General features: G+C 55.1%; 2 protein-coding genes across 3 annotated transcripts; one reads left to right on the top strand and one right to left on the bottom strand.

The window, feature by feature from the left end:
• Positions 1-1,950: 1,950 nt before the first annotated feature.
• WNT10B (Wnt family member 10B) lies at positions 1,951-8,417 on the bottom strand. Of its 2 annotated transcripts, XM_019724675.2 has the most exons (6): positions 7,832-8,417; positions 7,364-7,573; positions 6,327-6,446; positions 5,935-6,197; positions 3,791-4,164; positions 1,951-3,141 (listed from the first exon to the last, which is right to left on the bottom strand). In XM_019724675.2, the coding sequence occupies exons 3-6, from the start codon at positions 6,398-6,400 to the stop codon at positions 2,683-2,685; spliced, it is 1,170 nt and encodes a 389-aa protein (XP_019580234.1). In that variant the 5' UTR covers positions 6,401-6,446; positions 7,364-7,573; positions 7,832-8,417; the 3' UTR covers positions 1,951-2,682. The 2 variants fall into 2 exon arrangements, with proteins under 2 accessions (XP_019580234.1, XP_074181854.1); XM_074325753.1 differs by lacking the exons at positions 7,364-7,573; positions 7,832-8,417 and adding an exon at positions 6,863-7,119.
• A 5,695-nt stretch (positions 8,418-14,112) lies between these two features.
• Positions 14,113-19,297, top strand: WNT1 (Wnt family member 1). The gene is made up of 4 exons (XM_019724381.2): positions 14,113-14,641; positions 15,359-15,612; positions 16,297-16,562; positions 17,090-19,297. The coding sequence occupies exons 1-4, from the start codon at positions 14,538-14,540 to the stop codon at positions 17,576-17,578; spliced, it is 1,113 nt and encodes a 370-aa protein (XP_019579940.1). The 5' UTR covers positions 14,113-14,537; the 3' UTR covers positions 17,579-19,297.
• Positions 19,298-24,004: the final 4,707 nt, after the last annotated feature.

Here is a 24,004-nt window from a genome sequence, read left to right as displayed (position 1 = left end):
CTGATGAATGGAACTGGAGACTCTCCCAGCCCTTCTGTCCTTCACCACTGTAGAGTCTTGAGAGGAAAGTATCTGTTGTAGCATCACTGAGTGTTTCCCATGGAACAAACAGGAGCAAAGACAGGAGGAGTGCTGCCCAACTGGAAATTAGCCAGCCACTGCCACTCCCCAGCTTCCCAACCACTTGAAAGGCTAAGGGAGAAGAGCTCATCTGGAGCTGAGGAGGCAAAGAGGCCTGACTTACAATTCATCTGTCTTTCTCCCTCCCTCTGGCTTCCAGTGGAGCTAAGTAAAAGCTGAAATTGTAGCCACCCTGCTCTGTGGGTTGCACACTCCCACTCCCGCCACTGACCCCAGGCCTGGGCCTGGGCCTGAGCCCAGCTCTTGTGCCTGGAGCAGGGGTGGGGGGGTGGGGTGTTGGCCTTGCTGACAAAATCCATTTGGAATTTCTCAAGGTTGTGGTTGGGGCTTAAGTTTGCCACAGAGTGTGTCTGACGAAAGATGAGAGCTAGAAAGAGAGAAGGAGCCAAAGGGAGTACAGAGGAAGGAAACAGGAAAAAGCTGAAATAGTCTCCATTGGAGATTCTCCTTGCTCTTCCTAAGTGTGTGAAATTTCTGGATATTTCTTAGCATTATTCTCTCTCATATCCTATGTCCATTCTAGCTGCCTCCCTCTCTCCCACACTAGACTCAGTCTGTACCTGAAATAAGGATGAGATACCTTCCTGCCTCTATCAAATTTTGAAACCCAGAATTCTCAGTGCTCAAGTGGATATTTGGGACATAAAATTTTGCCATAAAGTACTGCCCTGACACAACATTCATTGAAATGTCCTCTCTACCCCGGTGCTACCATCATTTCACCTGATTTTGAGAGTAATTTGGGGAGCAGATATATCTATTGCCTAAAGGCATAGAGAGAACTACATAGTTCTACATTCCCTGCCCAAGGAGATGACCTGTTAAGAGTCAGCATCTTACAAACCCATAAACAGTCACTTGTAAAGTTCTAAATGTGTGGTGCATGTCCCTTTTCTAACTGAAAGATAATGGTTTGGTTTCAAAGATATAGGGCTAGGAATATAAAGATTGGAATGAAATAAATTATTTTCTTTAGTTATGGTTATCTCCTAAAAGATAAAGGAATTATTTCACTAAGATTAAATGCAGAAGAGCTCTGAATAAGGAAGGACAAAATACATATGCAGATAATTCAGTGGGAGAACATGCTGGTTTTGCAGGTTTCCAGAGGGGAGGGAAAAAAACTCCCTTTTGGAGCATAGGAATCCCTTTTATATGTTTCCCATTAGTCTTGTATCTACTTTGCAAGTTCTCTGATTTGGAGCCAGAGAGAAAAGCACCTGCTCTTTTGGGTCCAGGTTCAAAGTTGGGATACCTTCAGGACTTGAAAACCCCAGAACAGAGGTGACCTCATGGTGTAGGGCGGGGTCAACAAACTACAGCCAGAGGACCAAATCTGGTCCTACAGTCCGTTTTTGTGAATTAAATTTTATTGGACATCCATTGGGTTATGTCTGGTCTATGGCTGCATTTGATCTACAACAGCAGAGTTGAGTAATTATTGCAGAGTTGAGTAGTTGAGACAAAGCCCACAAACCTAGTATGTTTACTATCAAGACCTTTACAAGGAAAAAAAAAAGCCAGTCCTTGTTCTAGGGCAGTGACCAATGCAAAATCTGGAGTTGAGGCACATAGAGAGTAAATACAGCCTATGTTTGGATCTCTAGCCCCTTACACCTAGAAGCCTCCCCTGGTTTTTCACATTCAAAGTTGCTAACTAAGTCACTGAGGACCATTTCAAATCCTTTGTGGAAACAGGCCTCTATATGTAAATAAAGTCATTGAGTGTAAGAGAGTAAGAGAATTCACCTGGAAAATAAGCCATGGACTGGGATCCCAAGTGTGGGCAGAAATATCACCATCTGCGTCCACTGTTCCAGAAACTTAATTTATTTTAGTTACAAACAGGAACCAAGAACAAGTCTCAGTACAATAAATTATCTATTCCCACCCCTCCTGCTGAAGAAAGAAAAAGAGGCTCAGAGAGTTGTAGGTAATACTCTTCCTTTGAAGGGTCCCCTTTACCATCTGAATGAGGGAAGACAGCTTCTCTAAAGGCCTGAACAGAGGACTCTGAGGACTCAAGGGAGAGTACCCCTCGCACTCTGTTCCTTCCCTAAGAAAAACCTCTCTATGACTGTCTCCCATTACCCCACAAGAGGGGGCTCAGGCTGCAGTAGAGGAGTTTGGGAACAGCAAATGGAGTGAGTGGTCTCTCTGGATACAGGTCTCATGGCTCCACACAATGCCTGGGGCTAGCCCTCAAAGGAGAAGCGTGGTCAAACTACAGGGACTCCCAAAAGGAGTATGAGTCAGAGTTAAAGGGAGCCCCGGGTTGGGAAGAGGGGGGCAATACAGTGCATTTCATCTTAGTCCATTCAGGTGTTTAAGGAGAAGAGGGGTGACATCTTCCCCTCAAGGCCCTCCGACTGTGGGGAAGACGGCCACACATCACAGACTCCATCTGACCCGCAGCCCCCACAAAGCTCTTTCTAGGTAGACACTTTGAGCTTCCGGGGGACAAGATTGAACTTGGACAGAAATCAGAGCAAAAAGCTGAGCAGTGCCCTTCCCTTCCCCCAGCCTGCGGTGAGAGGCCCCTCACTTACACACGTTGACCCACTCTGTGACCTTGCATTCATCACACAGCACATAGCAGCACCAGTGGAAGCGGCAATGACAGCGCTCAACTCGTGTCTGCCGGAGTACGTTGTGCCCACGGCCACAACACAGGCTGCCACAGCCATCCAGCAGGCGGCTGGTCTTGTTGCAGGCCCGGCCCCGCGTGCCTGGGGAGCCCACAGTGGGGTCTCGCTCACAGAAGTCAGGAGACTTCTCAAAGTAAACCAGCTCTCCTGAGAGGCGACGGGGACGCAGGCGAGGCTGGAAGGCTCCAGAGTTGCGGTTGTGCGTATCAATGAAGATGGCCCGACCCAGACGCTCCCTCAATGCTGCTCCCACTGCCCGGAACTCCGGGGCGGCCCTCCAGCAGGTCTTGAACTGGCAGCTGCCTGACGTGCCGTGGCATTTGCATTTCCGCTTCAGATTTTCATTCACCACCTAGAGCATCAGACGGGAAAGAGGTAAAGGAAAGAGCAGCAAATGGATAGAGCACAGAGGCACAGGAGAGGGGAGGGAACAGAGAGTTCAAGGAGGTAAGAATAACCAATGACTGTGGAATATCAGAAAAGAAAGGGCACTGTGAGGCTGGCTGATAGCCTAACTCCCTCATTTTATGGTTGGAGAACTGAAGCCAGAGCAGAGGGATTTGCCCACGTTTAATCACTAGCTGGTAACAGAGACTCAGCTGGTAATTAGCTGGTAACTGAACTCAACTCCAGTCATCCTGACTCCCAATCCAGTGCTCTTTCCCGAATAAGCACTGCTAAAATGGGGAGTCTGGCCCAGAGCACCCCTAAATTCTGTAGGGAAGGCAGCTGTAATCATAGCTACTGTGTCATGAACACCTGCCAAAGATGGAGGCACTCAGCTAGGGCCTCTATTTGCTAGCCCAGTCTTAATGACATTGTCAGGGAGGTATCCTCAGACTCACTTTACAGATGCAAAACTGAGGTTAAGTGACATGCTAGAGACCACCCAGATGGTGACAACCACCCACTACACCTCATCCTCTTAGTCTGCCGTGTCTCTCAAACTCTAACCAGGCCTGGAAAGCTTGGAAGACCCAGGACAAGTTGCACACACGTACCTGGCGCCCCACCCTGTTGTTGTGGATTCGCATTCGTGCCTGGATGTCCCGGGGAGCTTCCCTGGAATCCAAGAAATCCCGAGAGAACTTCTCTCCAAAGTCCATGTCATGGTTACAGCCACCCCATTCCCATGTGTCCTGGGGGCTAGGGCTGGGGCCTGAGCCAGGGCCTGGGCTGGGCAAGGAGTGGGGAAAACTCTTGCCCCGGGACAACGCCTGCAGCTGCAGCAGTTTGGCTCTCAGCCGATCCTGCTCACCACTGCCCTTCCAGCCACAGCCGCAGCTCACCAGCTTGCCCAGGCTGCAGGCTGTGGCCACCGCGTGCATGACCCCAGCAGCCAGCATGGAGAAGGAAAAAGCACTCTCACGGAAACCTGGGGATGAAAAGGGTGTGATGGTGGGGGTGAGGTTGACAGGCAGCTGAAAGTAGGAAGGCAGAAAGAAATAAACAAACAGCCACCCTCCGATTCCAGAAATTCCTAACTGAATCCTGACCCTGCCATTACTAGCTGAGTAATTTGGGAGAAATCACAGGAGAAGGAAGGAACAGAAAATGCAGAGCCTCAGTTTCCTCATCTATAAAGTGAGAGGATGGGTTGAGAAGATTGATCTCTGAGGCCTATTCTGGCTCCAGAATCTGGGATGTTCAGGTGTGGATGAGAGAGCTAGCCTAGAGGGAAAGATCCCTGGGGGGTGCGAGATGACTAAGAGGGAGTCCCTGTGGTCTTTGAAGATGTGTTCACTGAGTTCTACATCTGAAAGCTTCAGAAATTCCCCAGCCCTGCAGGGAGCTCGAGTGGGGTGGAAGCAGAGGCCCTTGGGGTTCTTTTCTTCTTCCTTCTCTCTTTCTCCTTCTCCTCTTCCTCTTTCTTTTTCAGGGTTATTTTAATCAGTCTTTTAACCAACCTACCCTACACCACCCCAAAACCCCCCAAAGCACTGGAGCTGTGGAGCTGTCTTTCCCTTTTCCAGTTTCTAGTTTTATATTTGTCCTTAAAACTGCCCTTTATGTTTATCCTAACCTGCTATTACTCTATAAAACGCTGGGAAGGGGAGAGAGGTGGCGGTGATTTTCCCTAAGGCCCTCTTAAAATATTGGCTCCTTTGTTTTGTTTTAGGGGTCACAGAGGCTCAGGATGACAAGCCTTTCCCAGGCTTAGGTATATATGCTTCTTATTTGGGCATCAAAGCCTTCCCCTATACCATGTCCTGTGGAGAAAGAGGGGGTCGCTCACTTCCTTTTAGGCAGGGGCTCTCTGGAACACAGAGAGGATGAGAAACAGCACCTCCTTAAGGGCCAGGCTTTTCCCACCCCAGGATGCAGGGCTCCTAGCTCAGCCTCCCGATTCCCCCCAACCCCAAGCCTCCAGGGGTGAAGCTGTTTGCACACGTCTTGGGAATTCCCCCGCAGATGGCAGCTGCCTATTAACCCTGTAGTCCCCGAAGTACTGCCCCCACCCTTGGGCTCAGCCCAGGATGGATCTTTACTCCTCCATGGAGTAAACTCCAGCATGGTCTGGAAAGAGGCAGCAATGCCTCCCAGACCAGGCCAGCAGTGACCTGTTCTCCACCTCTCCAGCCTTCCTCACCTGCTCAGGTGAGCCACCTGGGGCCCCCACGCACAGAGGAGGAGGCTGCGCCCCTGCTTCAAAGCCATCAGGGTCTTTGTTCCCAGCCTCAGCTCCTGGGAACCCCAGCAATTAGGGGAGTAGGTTTAACCCTTAAACAGTTGGGGGCGGCACCCCACCTCCGCTGAAGCTCTGGGGACACCAGCCTGGGCTTGTCCCTCGGAGAGGGAGGGGGTGAAAATTGGGGGAGGAAATGAGGGGGGCGTTTGAAGCTTCCAGGGCTGGGGGCATCTCTTGCTCACAGGTGCAACCCAGATCGAGCTGGGTGGAGGCAGGAAAGGGGGCCTTCGGGTAGGGGAGCAGGGACCCAGCTGCCTTGCCCGCAGCGAGCAGGTGGAAGTCAGAAGCGCAGGGGCCCAGACGGGTGGCCAGACCCAGCTCTGCGAGGCTCCCGGGGGGAATTCCCAGAGAGGCCCCTCTCCCAGTCGTGAACCCATCCCTTCCCTCCTCCTCTCGCCTCGGCCTGCCCCCACCCCCCGCCCCTGAGGCGGCACAAACTCGCCCCGCCAGGCTTACCGCGCTTGAGGACAGCGCTGTGGTGCGGCAGGCGGCCGCCGCCCTCGAGCGCCGAGCAGTTCCAGCGCTGGTCGCGCAGCTGGTGCTGACACTCGTGGACAGCAATGTGCAGGCCCTGAAGCGCGGACGCTGTCACGTCGGGGCTGCGCAGGCACAGGCCTAGCTGCCGCTTGCTCAGGCCCGACAGCGTCAGGCACACGGTGTTGGCGGTCAGCGGCGGCTCGCCGGGCAACTTCAGGCCCAGAATCTCATTGCTTAGAGCCCTGGGAACGGAGAAGGCGTTTAAGGGTCTGTGGTCCAGGCCTCGCGTCCCCTCCGACTCCTCCCGCCCCGGGGTGTGCTTGTAGCCCAGGCTTTCTCTCCAGGGCTGGGTGAGAGGGAAAACTGCTCACCGACTGCACAAGGCCAGGAACAGGAGACCCACGAAGCCCCAGGGCGGAGGCCGCGGCCGGGGCTCCTCCGGCATGTCGAAGCCCGGGCCCGAAGGCGCCGGTGGGCAAATTGATCAGAGCCTGCGGGACAGGGAGACTTAAGGACGGCTCCGGAAGAGGGTGGCTCGCCCGGCCAACCGAAGGGAGCTCCTAACTCACCAACGTCACCCCGCTAATCCTTCTCGTCCCTCCCCAAACGATACACTAAGAATCACCCCCTTGGTTTCCAGAGTTCCTGGGCCCTGGAGGAAGAATCCTCGCCCCGCAACTGGGACTTATTCGAGCTCCCCGGGAGCGAACCCAGCCAGACACGACGCCAGGCACACAGGCACACACTCACGTTCAAACTCAGACATACAGACTCACAAACGCCACTCCACCACCTCGCCCACTGCTCCCTCTTCGAGGGCCTCACGACTCGCTTCCCCCACCCTACACAGCTTCACGCCCTCACAGGGCTAGAGGGCGGGATTGGGAGGGGGTTCCCCACCACCTACAGCCAGCCGGGTGGGGGTGGGGGAAGTGTCGCCTCCAGGTGCCGTCGAGGGCAGGCAGCCTCCGTGAGAAGCGTGGAGCAATGGGCTCCCCGCCGGCTCTATCCTAGTCCTCCGCCCGCAGTAGGGAGAGAGGGAAGGCTCCAGGTGCGGCCAGGACAGGGAGGGGACCTGGTTCCCTCCTGGAAGGGACCGTGGAGCAGGTTCAGTCCTCTTCCTCGTCTGTCACCTTTCCCAACTACATGTTCTCCGCCTCCGCGTCGCCCATCTGGTCCTCACAGGTCCCAGCCTCAGTACCCACCCCTTTGCTTTCGCGTTCATTGCCCTCCAAATCCGGGGGCACTCCTTTATTTGCTGGGTCTTTATTTCTGGCAATATCTCTGGCTCTCTCTGCATCTCTGTGCCCCTGTGGGAGGATGCATGTCTGTCTGTCTGACTATCCGAGTGCCTGTCTCATCCCGGTGTGCGTGTCCCTGCCCTCCCTGCTTTCCCAGTTCCGATTACCTCCAGCTGCTCTGGTGCAGGGTCCGCGACCGGCGGGATCGGGTCGCCTGGGCTCGGGCTGCTCAAACAGTGGGGAGACTGCGTCGGGTTCTGCCCCCTCGGCAGAGCCGCATTCTTCCAGGGCAGGGCCACTCCTCTTCGCCGCTTTCCCAGCGCCGCCGCGGCCGCCGGGAGGAAGGGAGGGAGGAAGGGAGGGAGTGATCGAGAAAGCTAGCGAGCGGGCGAGCAAAGAACAGGGGGCTCTGGCTCTAATCGCGCGGAGCTCACGGACGGCTCTGCTGTGGCTGACAGAGCTGCGGCCCCTCCCCGAGCCCGGGGCATCCCCACCCGGCTCCTCTGCACCCCCCGCCTTGACCCCGAGCGCGCAGTCGCTCCCCCTCCTCCCAGCGTACACACACACCCTCTCCCCCGACGCCCGGGTTCAGGCTTGGCACCACTGAAGGAGGAGGTGACCAGAGTTCCTCTCACCTGCTCTGGAGTCGCCAAGGCTGCAAGGAGGGTGTAGTGACCCAGACTAGGCAGCCAGGACCCTGGTCCCAAGTGGTCATTTCTCTTTGCCTCAGTTTCCTCCACAGAGCGCTGAATGTCTGGAGGGTGCCTTTGACAGGATGTAAACGGAGCTAACTGACTTCCTCGTTGGACAGTTGCGTGTTGAGCCCTCAGCAAGAGCGCACCGCAGGGCACTGGGAGCCAGTGGGAGAACTTCCCTTCTGGGTGGCTTGGCTTCCACCCACCTCTGAGCCCTGTGCCTGCCCCTTGGGAGGGGTCAGCTTTGGCCTCAGAGTTTGGCCCTAGCAGAGGCTGGGGTAACCCCAAAGATATTCAGCCTGCTCCTGTCCTTCCTTTGGCTTGCAGGCATCCTTGCTGGCAGAGGTCTCCTGCCCTTCCTGGGATCCAGGATCCGCACTTTGGGTGGCCCATATTCCTGCTCCAGGCTCGCAGACTTGTTTCACATGGAAAGAGGAGGGCCTCAGGATCCCAAACTGAGTCCAGCCCTAGGAGAGCAGGGAAAGAGCCTGATCTTGGGGAGCACAGACGGAGCCAAACCACCTTAGGGAGCTCCGGTGGCAGCGAAGGGGTTAGGCACCACTGCACTTTTGCCTGACTCACCCTCCCAGCTCTAACCACTTTGGGCTATTTTTGCCAGAGAGGGGCCCCAGGCTTCCCAGCCGCCCCCCCTCCCGCCCCTGCCAGACCGCAGCCCAAGGCACGGCTGGCCCTGCAAGCCCAAGGCTGGCACGTTGACTCAGAGACAGGCCCCCCAGGGAAGCAGAGCCACGGGGCTGAAACCCACAGCCACAGTCATCTCTTCCTTGGTGGTGACCATGCAGCTCGCTGGGCAGCCAGCTTCCCGCCTGTGCTGCTGCTAGTCCTGCCCCATGCTGTAGGGGGCACTGTTGTCTAGGGGGCAGAGCCCTCTGAGAGAGATCAGTGATTTTCATCTACTGGGATATTTATTGACCATATTTATTTGCCAGACCTTGAGCAGGATGGGGAGGTGAATGTGCCATGGTTCCTGACACTGGACAGCTGTGACCACAGAAGGTTGCTTTTCTTCACTTTCCCACCTGAGTGGGGATGGGGCAGGAGAGGGAGGGAAGGAACCCTGGAGTCTTTGCCTCATCCTTCCTGTTTAGGAGCCAAGAACCAAACTATGTGTGGATTTTGAGGACACCATAATCCCCAAACCCTGTGTCAGTAGCGTTCGTCCTTCCACCTGGATTTGGTGATCCTTGCCAGTGTCCTTCTCCTCTTCCTGCATGTCAGCCTGGAACTACACCCAGGTCTACACCTAAAGAGGGGGGCGAGGTTTCCTATGCCCCTCTTCTCCCATGGGGACTGCTTGGACATTTATGTGTCTCTGGGTCTCCCTCAGGTTTGGGATTGTTTCTTCTGATCCTACCCTTGTTGAGCTGCAGCATAGTCAGGTGCCAAGGAAGAGCCAGGGTCAGAACTATGGATTCTAACTTCTCAGTGACCCCAGGGCTCCCCAACCTGGCCTGTCCCACATCCAAAGACCCTCACTCTTGCTCCCTCACCCCGTAGAAGCCTAGCTCTGGGACAGGAGGCCACAGGCAGGCAGACTGGGTGGCCTGAGCTGGCCCCCAGTGCCCTCAGCCCGACCGGCTGGCCTGAGCACTGACCCGCAGGCAGGCAGGCGACTGGAGGGTGGTGGGGCAGGCGGGGCCTGGAGAGGGCTGTGGGTACACACCCATTGCCTAATACCCCAAGCACGCGGCCAGCTCCAGGAAAGGGGCGGGGCGGGAACCAGAGAGACCTTGACAAGGGTTGGGGCCATGACTCGGGAAAGTGAGGGGTTGTCATTACTTGAGGGAGCAAGTGGGAACAAGCTGGTCCCCCTTCCCCTTGATGAGAAGAGTGGAGGGCTGCCTTCCTATTATAGGGATGGAGGGTGTAGTGGGAGAAATCTGGGAAGAACACTGAGGCCCTGGAGGGCGGGGGTCAAAGAAAATCGTGGGTGCCCCTGGAGATTGGGGGATCCAGCAAGTGAGGCGGTGGCTAAAGGCGAGAGCAGCCTTGGGAACCTCCTTCTCCTCCTCCCGCTGTGTTTGCCTTGGCCCAGGGTCCCGGGTGAGTCATCTATTGCTGAGCCGCTGATAGGGGCGGCCAGGCCCGGGGAACCCAAATTATAGGCCCGGGAGGGATGGATGCGCCCGCAGCGGTGAGCTCAGCTGCGCTGCCCACCCTCCGCTTCTCACTCCTTCTGCTGCAGCACCACAGGCCACCACCTGGAGGCACCAAAGCGTCCGCAGACTGACGGCGCTGGATTCTCAGAAAGCACCCCCTCATTCAGCAGATGGCCCTAAAAAGTCTGTGGGATTACTCTAGACAGAACTTTGCCCCCTTCTCTACCAGAGGCTGACGCCTTCCCAGTCCAAGGAGGCAGTGCCGCCTGCTGGTGCTTCAAAGGAAAGTAGGCTCCTCTGCCGGCAAACTCAGCTTTATAGTTTCCTGCTTTCTCCCCAGACCCCAAGATCAAGGTAAAACGCTTTTCCCCTCTGACATCACTCTCTTCTGTTTCCATCCTAGGGAGCTGGTGGTTAGCTACTGATTTTCTACTTCAAGCTTTTAAGTTTATCCGTTGTCAAAAGTGATACAGAGAAAAATACAGCAGAGTGAAAAAGATAGGTAGTGGGATTCCATTTTACATACGGGAGGGAAGAGGAACTGAGGGAACAAACCCATGGAGATATCTGTGGAAGGGCATTCCAGAAGACAGGAAAGCAAGTGCAAAGATCCTGAGACAGGAGCTTGCTTGGTATAGTTAAGGGATTAGCAAGGAGGACAGTGTAGCTGGAGGGAGGAATCCACCAGGGAGAGAGCAGCAGACAATGAGGTTAGAGGACAGGAAGGAGAAGGGTGAGGTCATATCAGGTTTTGTAGGCCGCTGTCAGGATTTTGCATTTTCCTTTGAGTAAGATGAGGAATCACTGGGAAATTCTGAGCAGGGGAATGAAATAATCTGACTTTCATTTTGGAAAGAATGGATCTGGCTATTGGGTGGAGAATAGACTGGGGGGAGTAAGGGCAGAAGCAGGGAGAGTTGTTAGGAGGCTATTGCCATAATACAGGAGAGAGGTAATGGTGGCTCTGACCAGTGTTGTAGCAGTAGGGTGGTAAGAATGGATCCGATTCTGCATATATTTTGAAGACAGAAGGACAGGATTTGTTGAATGATTTGATGGTGCAGGATAAGAAAACAGATGAGTCAAAAATGACTCTAATATTCTTTTCCTGAGCAACTAAAGGATGGAGTTGCCATTTACTGAGATGGGGATGACTGATCACAGAGCAGGTTAGGCTGAGGGAAGGCTCAGGAGTTCAGTTTTGTACATGTGCATTTTGAGATGCTTATTCCAGTGTAAGATGGGCAAGTACAGAGTTCGGGGCTAGAGAAATAAATTAGGGAGCATGAGACTGGCTAGTTCCCCAAAGGAGTGGGTATAGACTAAGAAGAAGCTCCAGATTGAATTGGTGGCACAGTCCCAATTTAGTTTAGAGGGTATATTGAGTATACAAGGTGGAACCAGATTAAGGAGACTGAGAAGGTGAGCAGCCCGGGAGGTAGGAATGATGCTCCAGAAAACAAGTGAGACTATTTCAAGAAGGAGGGAGTGTTCAATTCTGTCCGCTATTTAGGATGAGCCCTGAGATGCAACTGTAGAGCAACACAGAGGTCATGGATGATTTTGCTAAGGAGGTGGGATGGGTTCAAAGGTGTGATTAGGGTAGAAAGAGAGAATAAAGAAAAGAAATTGGCGCTAGTGATTAAAGCAACCTTTTGAGTTTTGCAGTGAAAGAGAACAGACAAATGGGACAATATTGGGTAGTAGTGTGGAATGAAATAAAGTTTTTGGATTTTTTTTAGACAGAAGATATTACAGCTAATTTATACGCTGACGGTGTGATCCAATAAAGAAGTAAGTTGATGACGCAGGAAAGAAACAGAGGACAATTACTAGAGTGATGATTTGCCCCAAATAGAAATTTGGGCCAGGTCATACATAGCGTGACCCAGACCCAGAGCCCTTCCGCTCTTCCCCACTACTGGTGGGTGGAATGATGGAACAAAGGATACTGGCTCCTCCTTTTCTCATCCCACCTCTGCTTGTCACCAGTGGTCACAAACAAGTCTTCTCTGTCTTTTGGCCCATCTCCCACTTCCCTGGGGTTTTATCAATCCACCAGGCCAAAAGACTTCTTGACCTAGCCACCGTGAGAAGAAACATCTAAGGATAAAGGACAAGCTGCCTGTGGTCCATTGTCTATTTATTCGAGCCATCTGTGCTGGGTGCCCTCTGCAGAGACTACTGGTTTTTGGACCTGTGGAGGATGCTGGGCCAGTACACATTGTCTCTCTGGGTTGAATTCTTAGAAAAGCAAGGTACAATGGACTGGGCAAAAGGCCTGGGAAGGACATTCCCTTCCAAAATAACCGCCATCAGGATCCATTTGGGTTAATATGTATCTCATTTAAAATGCAAGTGCCCCAGGAAGATTAATTAAATTTATCAGACACCTATTCCTTGGAGGGGAGGTCATTTATGGGACTTGGAACTCTTTAGGATCAGGCCTGGGTACATTACTCAGAAAGAATCCTAAAAGCAAGGGACATGAAAAAGAGAGGATCTAAAAGGGAGGCAGGATGATGCTGGGGATCATTTTTTTCTGTCAATTTTGGGAAGCCCCCAACTGCTATTGCTGCACACTCACAAGTAGCTGGTCAGGTGGAAAGGAAGGGCATGGGCTTTGAGTCCAAATGGTCTGGGTTTTAGCCTGGCTCTGCCATTAAATCATTTATCAGCTCTGTGGACCTTGGATAACTATCTAATCTAGTTTATTCTCTGTAAAATGGGGGGGAAAATGTAAAGGAGGAGATCCTCCCTCCTTCCAGGGGCCATTTGTGTGTGCTAGTGGGGCATAATAACCAGGCTGGCAGTGCTATACCCTGAATAGGCAACAGCAGCCACTTCTTCAATAGGAGGCCAAGCTGGCTTTGAAGCTGAGCTGGAATCCCCGGGAGGGAAGAGAACAGCATACAACAGAGGGGATGGTTGCAGGTGCTCTGGGTATCCCAGCATAGTGAGAGTGGAGAGATCCAGATTTTGGGGGGAAGACAGAAACTTGGCAGAAAAATCCCAAAAGAATCAAACACATGGAGGCACAAGTTCCCTATTATGGGTTCAGTGTAGCCAGCAGCCCTTCTCTTCTCAGTCCTCTCCCACCCTACACACAACTGACATCTACTCCACTGCCCTTTCTTTCTGAGCCTATTCCTCGGAGATTCAACCGTTCGGGGTCTTCTTCACCTTGGCTGCTGGCTCAGCCTCCTCTCCCAGTGACATGCACAGGTTGACACATGCTACAGGGTGACACACCATAGAATGATGTAAGGTACACAGGACAAGAGTGACACACATATGCATATTTAATCTCCCCACGCACATACTCATCTACCCATCCACCCACCTCCACTCAGTCCCAGACATTCTCTATACCTCAGTCAACTGGGTCTCTCCTGACAGTAGCTGCCACCTCCTTCCCACACAGAGATGATGCACTGCCCCGGGTGGTGGCTGTGACAAGATGACTTGATCCCTTCTGACCTGAGCCAAATTCCAAGATTCTTTAAAATGGTTTCTAACATCCCTCCTCAAAACATGGAGTTTCTGCACATGAGGACACATATGAGTGTGTACACTCACAACACATTCACACACATTCCCCCCATGCACTCACATTTGCACTGTCCCACTTACATACACACACCACACAGACACAGCCACTAGTGTGCGCCTTCTGGCCCATAAGCACAAACTGCTGTTTCCTCAGGTTTCTCTTCATGGCCAGGCTCTGTTTGGTCAGCTCACCCCCCAACCCACCCCCGGGATTTCCCTGACCACAGCCCCACCTCCACCCCCTGTCTCCCCCTTTTCCTTCTCTATGCAGCCATGGGGGTTCCTGGGAGGGGAGGCGTCTCCCGGAGTCGCTGCCCAGAACCACAGCTTTCCTTCCTCCACTTAGGATGGGGGAGAGAGGGGACGCCGGCGGGGCCAGGGGTGACGTCGAGGGGACAGCCCCAAGGAGGGAGGCAAAGCAGCTGGGCTCCCACGGATTCTCAAGAAAAACCAGAGCACATTGTCGCCGCGCCCCCTGGCGGACGCTAGTCCCCGACGGGCTCCGGACGCGAAGAGGAGTGAGGCGGGCGCGCGTGGGAGGGCGTCCTAAGGGGAGGGGTCGGCGGCCAGTGCAGGCCCGGAGGCGGGAGTCACCGTGCAGGGGGCGGGGGTGAGCCCCGACGGCCAGCCCGTCAGCTCTCGGCTCAGACGGGCGGGAGCCACGGCCGGCTCGCTGCCCATTGTCTGCGCCCCTGACCGGTGCGCCCTGGTGCCACAGTGAGGCCCGGCGGGGCAGCCTCCCATCGTCACTTCAGCCAGCGCCGCAACTATAAGAGGCGGTGCCGCCCGCAGTGGCTGCCTCAGCCCACCAGCTGGGACCGCGAGCCATGCAGCCCGCCGCCCGCCCCCAGGGCTGTTAGAGCCAGACTGCGAACTCTCGCCACTGCCGCCACCGCCGCGTCCCGTCCCACCGTCGCGGGCAGCAGCCAAAGCCGCCCCAACTGCAGCACAGAGCAGGCAAGGCCGGGCAGGCCATGGGGCACTGGGCGCTGCTGCCTGGCTGGGTTTCTGCTACCCTGTTGCTGGCGCTGGCCGCTCTGCCTGCAGCCCTGGCCGCTAACAGCAGTGGCCGATGGTGGTAAGTGAGCTGGTGCGGGGTCGCCACTTGTCCCGGGGCGCAGAGCCAGAGGCCAGCCCTATCCAGCTCCCACGCTCTGGGCTCCGTCTTCAGGCAGGCTCCCTCCAGCGCTCGGACTTCCTTCCGAGACACCAAGGGGCGCTCTGGAGCGGAGTTGCTCCAGAGAATCCAGCTCTGCTGAAGTGGGGTGAATGGTCCGGCCGCGGTAGTCCACTGTACTCCAGGCAGGGAGCCCACTCCCACCGCCCTTCTTCCTTGAGCCCCAAACCCCGCCTCACAGCGGTAGCCACATCACAGGTGCCCCTGCTTCGGGAAGCCAAGGGTCAGGCGTGCGCTTAGAAGGCAAGAAGAGGGTGGGACTCCTAAGCATCTCATCACTCCTTGGGTGGGCATGAACTGCGGGCCAGGATTTCTTCCCTAGGCTGCCGGGAAGCGGGCTCTGAGAGCCAAGGTGGGCATCTAATCTCCGGAGCCCTCATGTCTCCCCTGTCCAGTCCCCGGACCCAGGGCCCCGACCAGCCCTAGGACTCCTGGGCACACAAAAGTCTGGACGACCAGTCCTTTCAATCTAGTGAGCCCGGGAGCTCGAAGTCATTACCTTATGACTTGCCACTCTTTCGGGACCAATAGCCACAGGGAGAGAGCAGGGTGGGCACGACCTTTTTGGTTAGGGTGCAAGTCCCCTTCCAGAGCCTGAGTTATCATGGGTCTCACCAGGGGCATCGTGAACGTAGCCTCCTCCACGAACCTACTGACCGACTCCAAGAGTCTGCAACTGGTGCTGGAACCCAGTCTGCAGCTGCTGAGCCGCAAACAGCGGCGGCTGATCCGCCAGAACCCGGGGATCCTGCACAGTGTGAGCGGGGGTCTGCAGAGCGCTGTTCGAGAGTGCAAGTGGCAGTTCCGGAACCGCCGCTGGAACTGCCCCACCGCTTCGGGGCCCCACCTCTTCGGCAAGATCGTCAACCGAGGTGGGTACCCTGGAAGGCGACGCTTCCGGGACCAGGGGAACGCGGGGTCACCCTCAGGGCATGGGTGGGCGAATGCAGGGAAGATATCCCAGGCTCCTGCAGGGTCACGCGATCAACCGGCCAGGAACTTTATGCTCAGCGCCAGCTCTGGACCAGACTCGGTCTACCAGATGCTTTCAAGCCGGGCACCCTGGGCACGAAGCTTAACTTTCCTGAGCCACTGCCTCATAGAAAGGGAGCTCTGAGTCGTGGACGCTGGCCGGCGACCGCTTCCCCCCCAACCTCCTCAAAGGTGCCTGGGAAGCTGCTCTCTGCAGGCGTGCGTCTTGCCTCGCGCCCAGGAAGGCTTGCATCGCTGACATGGGCGGTATTTGAGCTGCGGAGAGGTCTTAGCGTTGCAGAGTTCTTTCGCTCCCCTCTTTTCAGTTTTTCTCTCTGGAGCTGTCCTACTTCTATTGAAGCGCCCTCGGTCTCAGTAACGCGTGATTAAAGCGTGGACGTGGTTGCATGCCCACGCACGTGCTTTCCCTGTGAGACCAGCTTCCCAACACAGCCCGCCGCCTGGCTCACAGGACTCCAAGGGCGGAGGCGGGGCGTGGGACTCAAGGGTCCCAAGCCCTCCGCTGAGGGTGCTGGCCGCACCCCGCGTGTCCCCTCGCTGATCCCCGGTGTCTTCCCCCACAGGCTGTCGGGAAACAGCATTTATCTTCGCCATCACCTCCGCCGGTGTTACCCATTCGGTGGCGCGCTCCTGCTCCGAGGGCTCCATCGAGTCCTGCACGTGCGACTATCGTCGGCGCGGCCCTGGGGGCCCCGATTGGCACTGGGGAGGCTGCAGCGACAACATCGATTTCGGCCGCCTCTTCGGCCGAGAGTTTGTGGATTCCGGGGAAAAGGGGCGGGACCTGCGCTTCCTCATGAACCTTCACAACAACGAGGCGGGCCGCACGGTGAGCGGGCTGTGAGGGGCTCCGCACCCGAAGCGGAGTGGCAGGGATCTGCGCACGGGCTAACCTCGGACTTGGAAAGTAACGGTCCGTGATAAGGCCAGGGGTTAGGGTAGGGAACCAGGAGAGGGCGTCCTAAGGGAGCGGGAAGCTTGGAAGGAAGCCAGAGAATGTAAGACATAGTGGCTGGGGGCAAAGGGATTCCTGCACTGAGGAATAGGTTAGAAGAGGTTAGAAGTCATGCAACCCATAGAACATATTGCCTACAGCCCCTCCATTGTACAGATTCAAAGAATAAGGCAAAATAAATAAATAAAAGAGGCTGAGAGACCATGACAGATTCTCCCGTGCGGAGCAGAGTCGGTCCTGGTGTCTAAATCTCTGCGAGGTATTCCTGCCTCTCATCCCTGGGCTCAGCTAGGCCTGGACCTTTGCTGAGGTCCCGGCGGCGTCCGGGAGGGGGCGGTATCAGGGACGGTGGCTCTCTTTGGAAGTGCGGTGAGATAGCCTTTCTTTTCCCTTCCCCCCAGACCGTGTTCTCCGAGATGCGCCAGGAGTGCAAGTGCCACGGGATGTCCGGCTCGTGCACGGTTCGCACGTGCTGGATGCGGCTGCCCACGCTGCGTGCCGTGGGAGACGTGCTGCGTGACCGCTTCGACGGCGCCTCTCGTGTCCTCTACGGCAACCGCGGCAGCAACCGCGCCTCGCGAGCCGAACTGCTCCGCCTGGAGCCGGAAGACCCTGCGCACAAGCCGCCCTCTCCCCAAGATCTCGTCTACTTCGAGAAATCGCCCAACTTCTGCACATACAGTGGACGCCTGGGTACAGCGGGCACGGCAGGGCGCGCCTGCAACAGCTCGTCGCCCGCGCTGGACGGCTGCGAGCTGCTCTGCTGTGGCCGCGGCCACCGCACGCGCACGCAACGCGTCACCGAGCGCTGCAACTGCACCTTCCACTGGTGCTGTCACGTCAGCTGCCGTAACTGCACGCACACGCGCGTACTGCACGAGTGTCTGTGAAGCGCTATGCGGACTCGCCCTCAGGAGCGTTCTCCTCAAGCCCCTCCCCCCCACACCGCCCCCCCACCCCCCGGCAGATTCGCTGGTACCTAAGACCCTGCTATGCGCACACCCAGTCCGTTCAGCCACACTCCCAGCGATTCACACGCATCCGATCATTTCTCCCACCTTCTCCTACCTGGGGACTCCCGCAACCACTTGCCTGGGGCAGCACGAACCCTCTTGCCATCCTGATGGACCTGCCCGGACCTACCTCCCTTCCTCTCCGCGGGAGACCCCGTTGCACTGCCCCCTGCTTGGCCAGGAGGTGAGAAATGGATTCGTCCCCTCTCTCCTGAGGGATCAGCTCTAGATAGTGTTGCTCAACCTCTGCCACCGGGCCAGCGACCTTTCTGCCTCTCTCCCTCCCTCCCCCTTTTCCTCTGTTTTCTCCAGGTCCCCACATGCCCTTTCCCGTTCTCCTGCCAAGCGTGCAGACCCTGAACACACACCTGGGCTCAGGGTCTTTCTCCTCCCCGCCTACAGCTGAAGCGGGAGATTCCAGGGTGAAAGGGCAGCTGCAGCTGTGGTGATGTGGAAAATGAGGTTGGGGGACCCAGCAGAAATATCCCCATTCTCCCAGCCTCTGTCGTGGAGCCATTGAACAGCTGTGAGCCATGCCTCCCTCGGTCACCTCCTACCCTTTCCTGTCCTGCCTCCTCATCAGTGTGTAAATAATTTGCACTGAAACGTGGATACAAAGCCACGAGTTTGGTTGTTGTAAATAAAACTATTTATTGTGCTGGGTTCCAGCCTGGTTTGCAGAGACCACTTCCACCCCACCCAATCCCTTTCCATTCTCTCCTTTTGCCCTCTAGCCATTTCTTCTCCCTCTTCCCCCCTCCTCAATTTTTCAAAGATGCCTTTGCCTCCTGGAATCAGTATTTCCTTCCACTGTAGCTATTAGTGGCTGCTTGCCCCCACCGATGTAGCACCTTCCTCTCCAGAATAAAATCTCTATTTTTATCAATGATTTGATGGCTTTTCCTTGAATCCAGAACACATCATTGCTGACCTCTCTTAAACAAATAGGATACATTGTTGGGGGGCTGATTTCCTGGCCCTGCAAGAGAATCCTAAGATTCCAACCCTGGGATGACCTTAATAAGGCCACTGGGGATCCAGGTCTCCAGAAGAACCTCGTCAGTAGCCCAAAGAGCCTGCAGGGTTCTTTTTCCTATTTGAACACCAACTGGTTATGTCATATTGGGCAAGTGCATGGCCGTGTCACTTTCTTTCCTTGCTGAATGGGGATGAAACAAACTCTGAGCCTGCCTTTCCTAGCTGGAAGAGTCGGTGTGAAAATAGCTACAATTGAATGATAGCCATGACTGCATTCTGAAAAGAAACCAAAGAAAGAGAAACCGAAACAGAAAGGATGTTACTCCCCCCAGTGTGTCCCTGAAGTCTATGTGTATTTGCTTCAGCTGTGGTCAGCGCAGTGCGCAATGGGGAAGGCACCCTCCAAAAAACTAAGGAAACACCTTATTAGGACCCCAGTAGTCCCAGACCCAGAAGCTCAGAGATGATGGTGGGGAAGAAGAAAGATGCAGGAGGGCTAGAATCCAAATACAACCTAGACTTAAACCAATATAACCGAAAAGACACCCAAGTGTGGCCCATAACCAAACCATGAAGCTAGCCATTCCCATAAAGAGCCCATTGATGATTCTGTCACTAATAAACACTGACATCTCTGTGTGTGCTTTCCCCAGAGTCGGTGGAGTACTAACCCTGCCCACAGCCCTATACCTATCTCTAACCTCTAACTCTAAATCCTCCTCCCCTCCCCTTCTAAGTGTGACCTTAACCTTAACCCTAACTTCTGATGAACACTAACCCCTTCCTCAACTCTAATGCCTGTCCCTAATCCCAACACTTCCCCCTAGGGGAAGACCTGAAGGGCAGGGTGAACTATGAAGCACCCCACCCCCAAGGGCAACAACTGATCCGGACTGGAGAATATCCCCCTCTCCCCAGGACTCTTTTGCTGTTGTTGCTGCCTCCCACCTTTCCCTGGATGTGTGAACTCTGACCCCAGCTGGCCTTTTGGATAAGGAGCCAGGAGCCAGGAGCTGCTAAACCCTGCAACGCCATCCCTTTCCCTTTCTCTCCATCCACCAAGCTAGCACCAGCTCAACTCTGATGGGCAGTCAGGAGGAGAATAGAAACCTTATTGATCAGAGTAGGAGGCACCTGACAGGCCTTGGGTTTCCAGTAAAGAACTCCCTGCAGAGAACGCCCAATCTGTAATCTAATGAACAGCTCCTAAAGCAAGAAGTTAATGGGCTGCCAGAGGCAGGAGATGAGACTTGGACTCCCGCTGAACACTGCCCAGAGTTGGGGATTGAGCAGGGTAAGGAGTCAAAGTGCTGGCAGCTGGCTTCAACCACTCTCCCTAACTCCTAACTGGCCCTGGGATGAGCCCACACGTAGGAGCTGTAGGAGCTGAAAGAAGAGCAAGAGGAAGCGGTGAATCCTATTCTGACCCAAACTAGATTTTCAACAAATCTCTTGCTTTCCCAGCAACAGTTGTCTTGTCTATTAAACAGGGACAGTTATGGGTACTTAGTCTTCTTCAGGAAGGTGATGATGTTCAGAGGCAATCACATACCTGAAAGCTCAGGTCATTTGAACACTTGCTGACACCTCTTCTGTGCCAGGCATATGCCAAATGCTGGAGATACAGTGTTGTACCACTGTAGTGCCTGCTTGGAGGAGTTTGTGGTCTGGCCAGGGAGTCAAGCACATCAACAGCTATTGTCAGTATGATGGGGGGAGTCCAATGGAGGCTCAGGGAAGTGTAACGCCCTCTGCACATACATGAGGTTTAAGGACAGACTCCCAGAGTCAAGTCCTCAGCATTTAGGCCCCTTACTTCCAGGGGGGCAGGACTTTGAGGGGGCGGTAGGGCAGTGCAGAATGAGCACTGACTCTCGATGGGACATGCACTAAGAAAATGAACAAAGCATGTGAAGGGGCTGTAGGTTCTGCAAAGTACCACATAGGAGCTAATTATTTTTTATGATCATCTATGCCAACCTCACGCAGAGCGAGAACAGGTAAATCCTGGGAAGAAAGGCACCTGTGCCTGGAGCGAGGCCTCACTAAGGTCTCAGGGCCCAGAGCAGCTCAGGGGGTTCTACATAGGAAAGGGCTATCAGGAATGGGCCTGACGCCTAAGCCCTGCCCTCTCCACCCAGGCTATCCTCCCACCCACCTCTGATCTTCAGGTGCCAGGTGCCACACACTCAGGGGAGTCTGAGGCTGCCAGGGACCCCAACACATGGTTGGCCTCAGCAAATGAGGGAGGTGCTGGTCCTGAAATATCCTGGTTGGGGGGGGGGAGAGCGGAAAACCTGAGAGGACAGAGATGGCAGGACTGCACTGTCCCTGGGGGGTCAGCAAGCCGGCACCACACACACCCTGCCACATGCACCCTGGAAAAACCCTGTCAGTGGGGCTGCAAATACCCCAGGGTCCAGCACCCCCCACACACACACCTCAGGCTGGTTCAGTCCTCCTCTCCAGGCCAGAGGGAGAAAAATAACAAAATGAGGAGAAAATAAGCTGTTTGGCTGTGGTGTGAGCAGGAATATCCATGCAGAGCTGCCCACCACTCACCCTTACTCACTCTTTCCACACCCAGCCGGGGCGCCCAGCATGAGACAGACCACCCCTCTGCCCCCTCCCCCGTCTGGGCTAAAAGCAGACGCTGGTGAGCGAGCAGCAGGTTATAAATATGCCCAGGGAACTGCCGCCAACTCGCTCCCTTGTCATCCCCTGGGAGGGGATAGGGTGGGGTGGCTCCTAGGGAGGAGCCAGGGCTGCCCTGCTCCCTGGGGCACAGGAGGAAGTGGGGCTTCCAAGAGGCTACTGCATTTTTTTTTTTTTCCCTTTTCAAAGGGAAGGAACAACTGCCACTTCATTTTTCCTGGACATTTGCTCATCTGCTCAGAGGTAGGGTCCCAGTCCTTCCTGGGCCATGGCTGGGAGCTCAGAATGAAAGGGCCCAAGGCCACTTGCTTTGTGTCATGGTGCAGGCCAGGCCCATCTACTCTCAGCAAAACCCAAGTTTATCCATTCATTCAGCCGGCATTTCCCGAGGGCCTGCTGCAGGCCAGACCCTGTGCTTAAGCATACCTGCACGTGCAATTGTGCACACATGTAGCGGCCCCCTCTGCCATGTGTTTACACCAGCTCCCGCCCTTGCTAGGGACTCGTTGGCTTTAACCTGGCAGCTTCATCAGGAAGGGTAAAACTTCGGGCTCCTGGTTCTGCCTCAGAATAAGGGTTGGGGTGGGAGGTTGAGAACAGGGCCCTTAAACATTCCTGCTTCCACTACTTCCTAATAAATGAGAGTCCTTTCTCTCCTCCCTGCCCAATCATCTTCCCAACGTAGGTACCATGCGAGGCAAAAAAGAGCCACTCTGTGGGATGTTGAGGGGCACCTGCCCAGGCTGCCAGAGCCTCCTGCCTCCCAGCCACTTGCCAAGTAGGTGCCAAGCTGGGCAAAAGAGGGCAGTGCCACCCTGGGAAGCTTCCAGCTCTCCTCCCCCAGGATTGAACCCCTCCTTTCTCCCTCCTTCTTATTAATCCTCGGAAGTGAGGCCCCTATTGTGGCCCCTCACCCTCCTGGCCTGGCGTCTAATTAACTCCTCCTGCCCCCGGTTTTGTGTGCCCCCCTTACCCCACCTTGTCGGCCCCGCCCCTCCGCTCGGCCTGCTCCCCCCCACGGACATTCCAGCCCGGCTGGGCTGCTGTGCCAGGGCAACCAGGGCCGGACTGAGGCCTAATCCCCCTGCCGCCTGGCCCGGCTGAGGGAGCCCCACTCACCTCCCCGATCTCTGGGGGCTGCCCGGCTCTGCTGTGGCGGAGACACACAATTGGGACAAAGGCACAGCCCCCAGGGGGCTAACTCAGCCTTCACGCCCAGGTTGTGCGGCATTTGGGGAGTTTAATGAATTGTCCATCACGTCTTTCAGGGCCCGCCCGTCAGCCTGGATTAATCTTTGGAGCCCTGGTGGGGTAGGAGACACTAAGCCTGTATTTATTACTCTCCCATTGTCACTAATTGAGGTAATTATCTGTGACTCTGGCCTGGCCAACAATGCGGCATTCACTCCTGGGACCTCGAAGTGCCTGGCTCCCACTCTCAGCACCAACCCTCCCTCCTCTCCCAAACGCACCAAGGGCTAAGTTGGGCCCTGGAGCATGTCGGGAAAGTGGACAATGTCCCACAACGCTTCACCTCCCAACTAGTGTCTCCCACAGCCACCACTGTGGAGCAGCAGCTAAGGAGAGGCCGGGTCCCCTCAAAATACATGAGAAAAGAAGGCAGCCTGTCTGGGGACAGGTTTGACTGGCAGAGCCCTCAGGCCCCAAAGGTGCATGTGTCTGAGGTCTTTGGTTTTCTGGACTTTCTAACTCCTCATCTCTGGGCTGGTGGTGCAAGGGTCTCATGAGGCCCTTCTGTGGATCTGCCCTTATGACCCTCTAGCCTCCAGAGTTCTAGGGTGTTGGGAGGCCCCAACCCAGACAAGGCATACTCTGGGGAGGTCCCTAAAGCTACCAGTGCTAGCAGAGTGGCTATGAGTATGATGGTGGAGGTTGGGGAGAGAATAGAAAAGGGTTTGTCAGGGAGCTCAGGGGAAGGGCAAGAAGAGCAATTGAAGGAAAGAGCATCCAGAGGTCACACTAATGTGGCCATGAAGGAACCTTAGGGAGAAACTTGGATTTGGAGGGACAAGTAGTGCCCAAGAGTAAACTTCATATGGAGATGGCTTCCAGGATCAAGGGGAATGGCTCTGTATAGAACAGGTGTGTGTGTGTGTGTGTGTGTGTGTGTGTGTGTGTGTGTGTGTGTGAAAAAGAGAGAGAGAGAGAGAGAGAAAGATAGTAAAGGAAGATTTGGACAGGACTAGATGGTGAGCTCCTTGAGGGAAGGGTCTCTGCCTTGGTCACTGTTGTTTTTCCAAGAGCCTAACATTGTACCTGGCACATATTAGATACTGTCAAATGAATGGGTGGACAGATAAGGCCTGTCGTACTTGCTTTGGGGTTGGGGGTCTGTCGGCTCTTATCTTCCATAGATGCACTCAGGCTCTTCATTCAGTCTCAGGACTTGCTGGAAGGAAATATCTCGCCCATCCAGGGACAGTTCTTGGAGGGGCACTTCACCAGCTGCAAACGTTAAGGACTTTGGCAGAACTCAGAGCTACATTTGGAACTGCGCCACCTTGTGGTGCCTCTTGGGAGCGCTCTTGTAGGGACCCCAGCAAAGAAAGCAGGGTTCTGAGGGGTTGGGGGTGAGGTTACACCAGGCAGCAGCCACCCTTCCTATTATATATCTGACGCTGAATTGCCATGCCAGTGTTCCTGTGGCAC

Source organism: Rhinolophus sinicus, linkage group LG02, assembly GCF_036562045.2.
Source record: "Rhinolophus sinicus isolate RSC01 linkage group LG02, ASM3656204v1, whole genome shotgun sequence".
Taxonomy (NCBI): Eukaryota; Metazoa; Chordata; class Mammalia; order Chiroptera; family Rhinolophidae; genus Rhinolophus; species Rhinolophus sinicus.
The sequence above is the reverse complement of the archived record's forward strand: the minus strand, read 5'-3'. Positions and strand labels throughout refer to the sequence as shown.

Excerpts from the sequence above, each read along its gene's own strand:
- WNT10B (XM_019724675.2), bottom strand. The coding sequence starts at position 6,400 with ATGCCGGAGGAGCCCCGGCCGCGGCCTCCGCCCTGGGGCTTCGTGGGT. Across the intron at positions 4,165-5,934 it reads CAGCGCTGTCCTCAAGCGCG|GTTTCCGTGAGAGTGCTTTT; the intron begins GTAAGCCTGGCG and ends TTTCATCCCCAG. Across the intron at positions 3,142-3,790 it reads ACAACAGGGTGGGGCGCCAG|GTGGTGAATGAAAATCTGAA; the intron begins GTACGTGTGTGC and ends CTGATGCTCTAG.
- WNT1 (XM_019724381.2), top strand. The coding sequence starts at position 14,538 with ATGGGGCACTGGGCGCTGCTGCCTGGCTGGGTTTCTGCTACCCTGTTG. Across the intron at positions 14,642-15,358 it reads AACAGCAGTGGCCGATGGTG|GGGCATCGTGAACGTAGCCT; the intron begins GTAAGTGAGCTG and ends GGGTCTCACCAG. Across the intron at positions 15,613-16,296 it reads CGGCAAGATCGTCAACCGAG|GCTGTCGGGAAACAGCATTT; the intron begins GTGGGTACCCTG and ends CTTCCCCCACAG.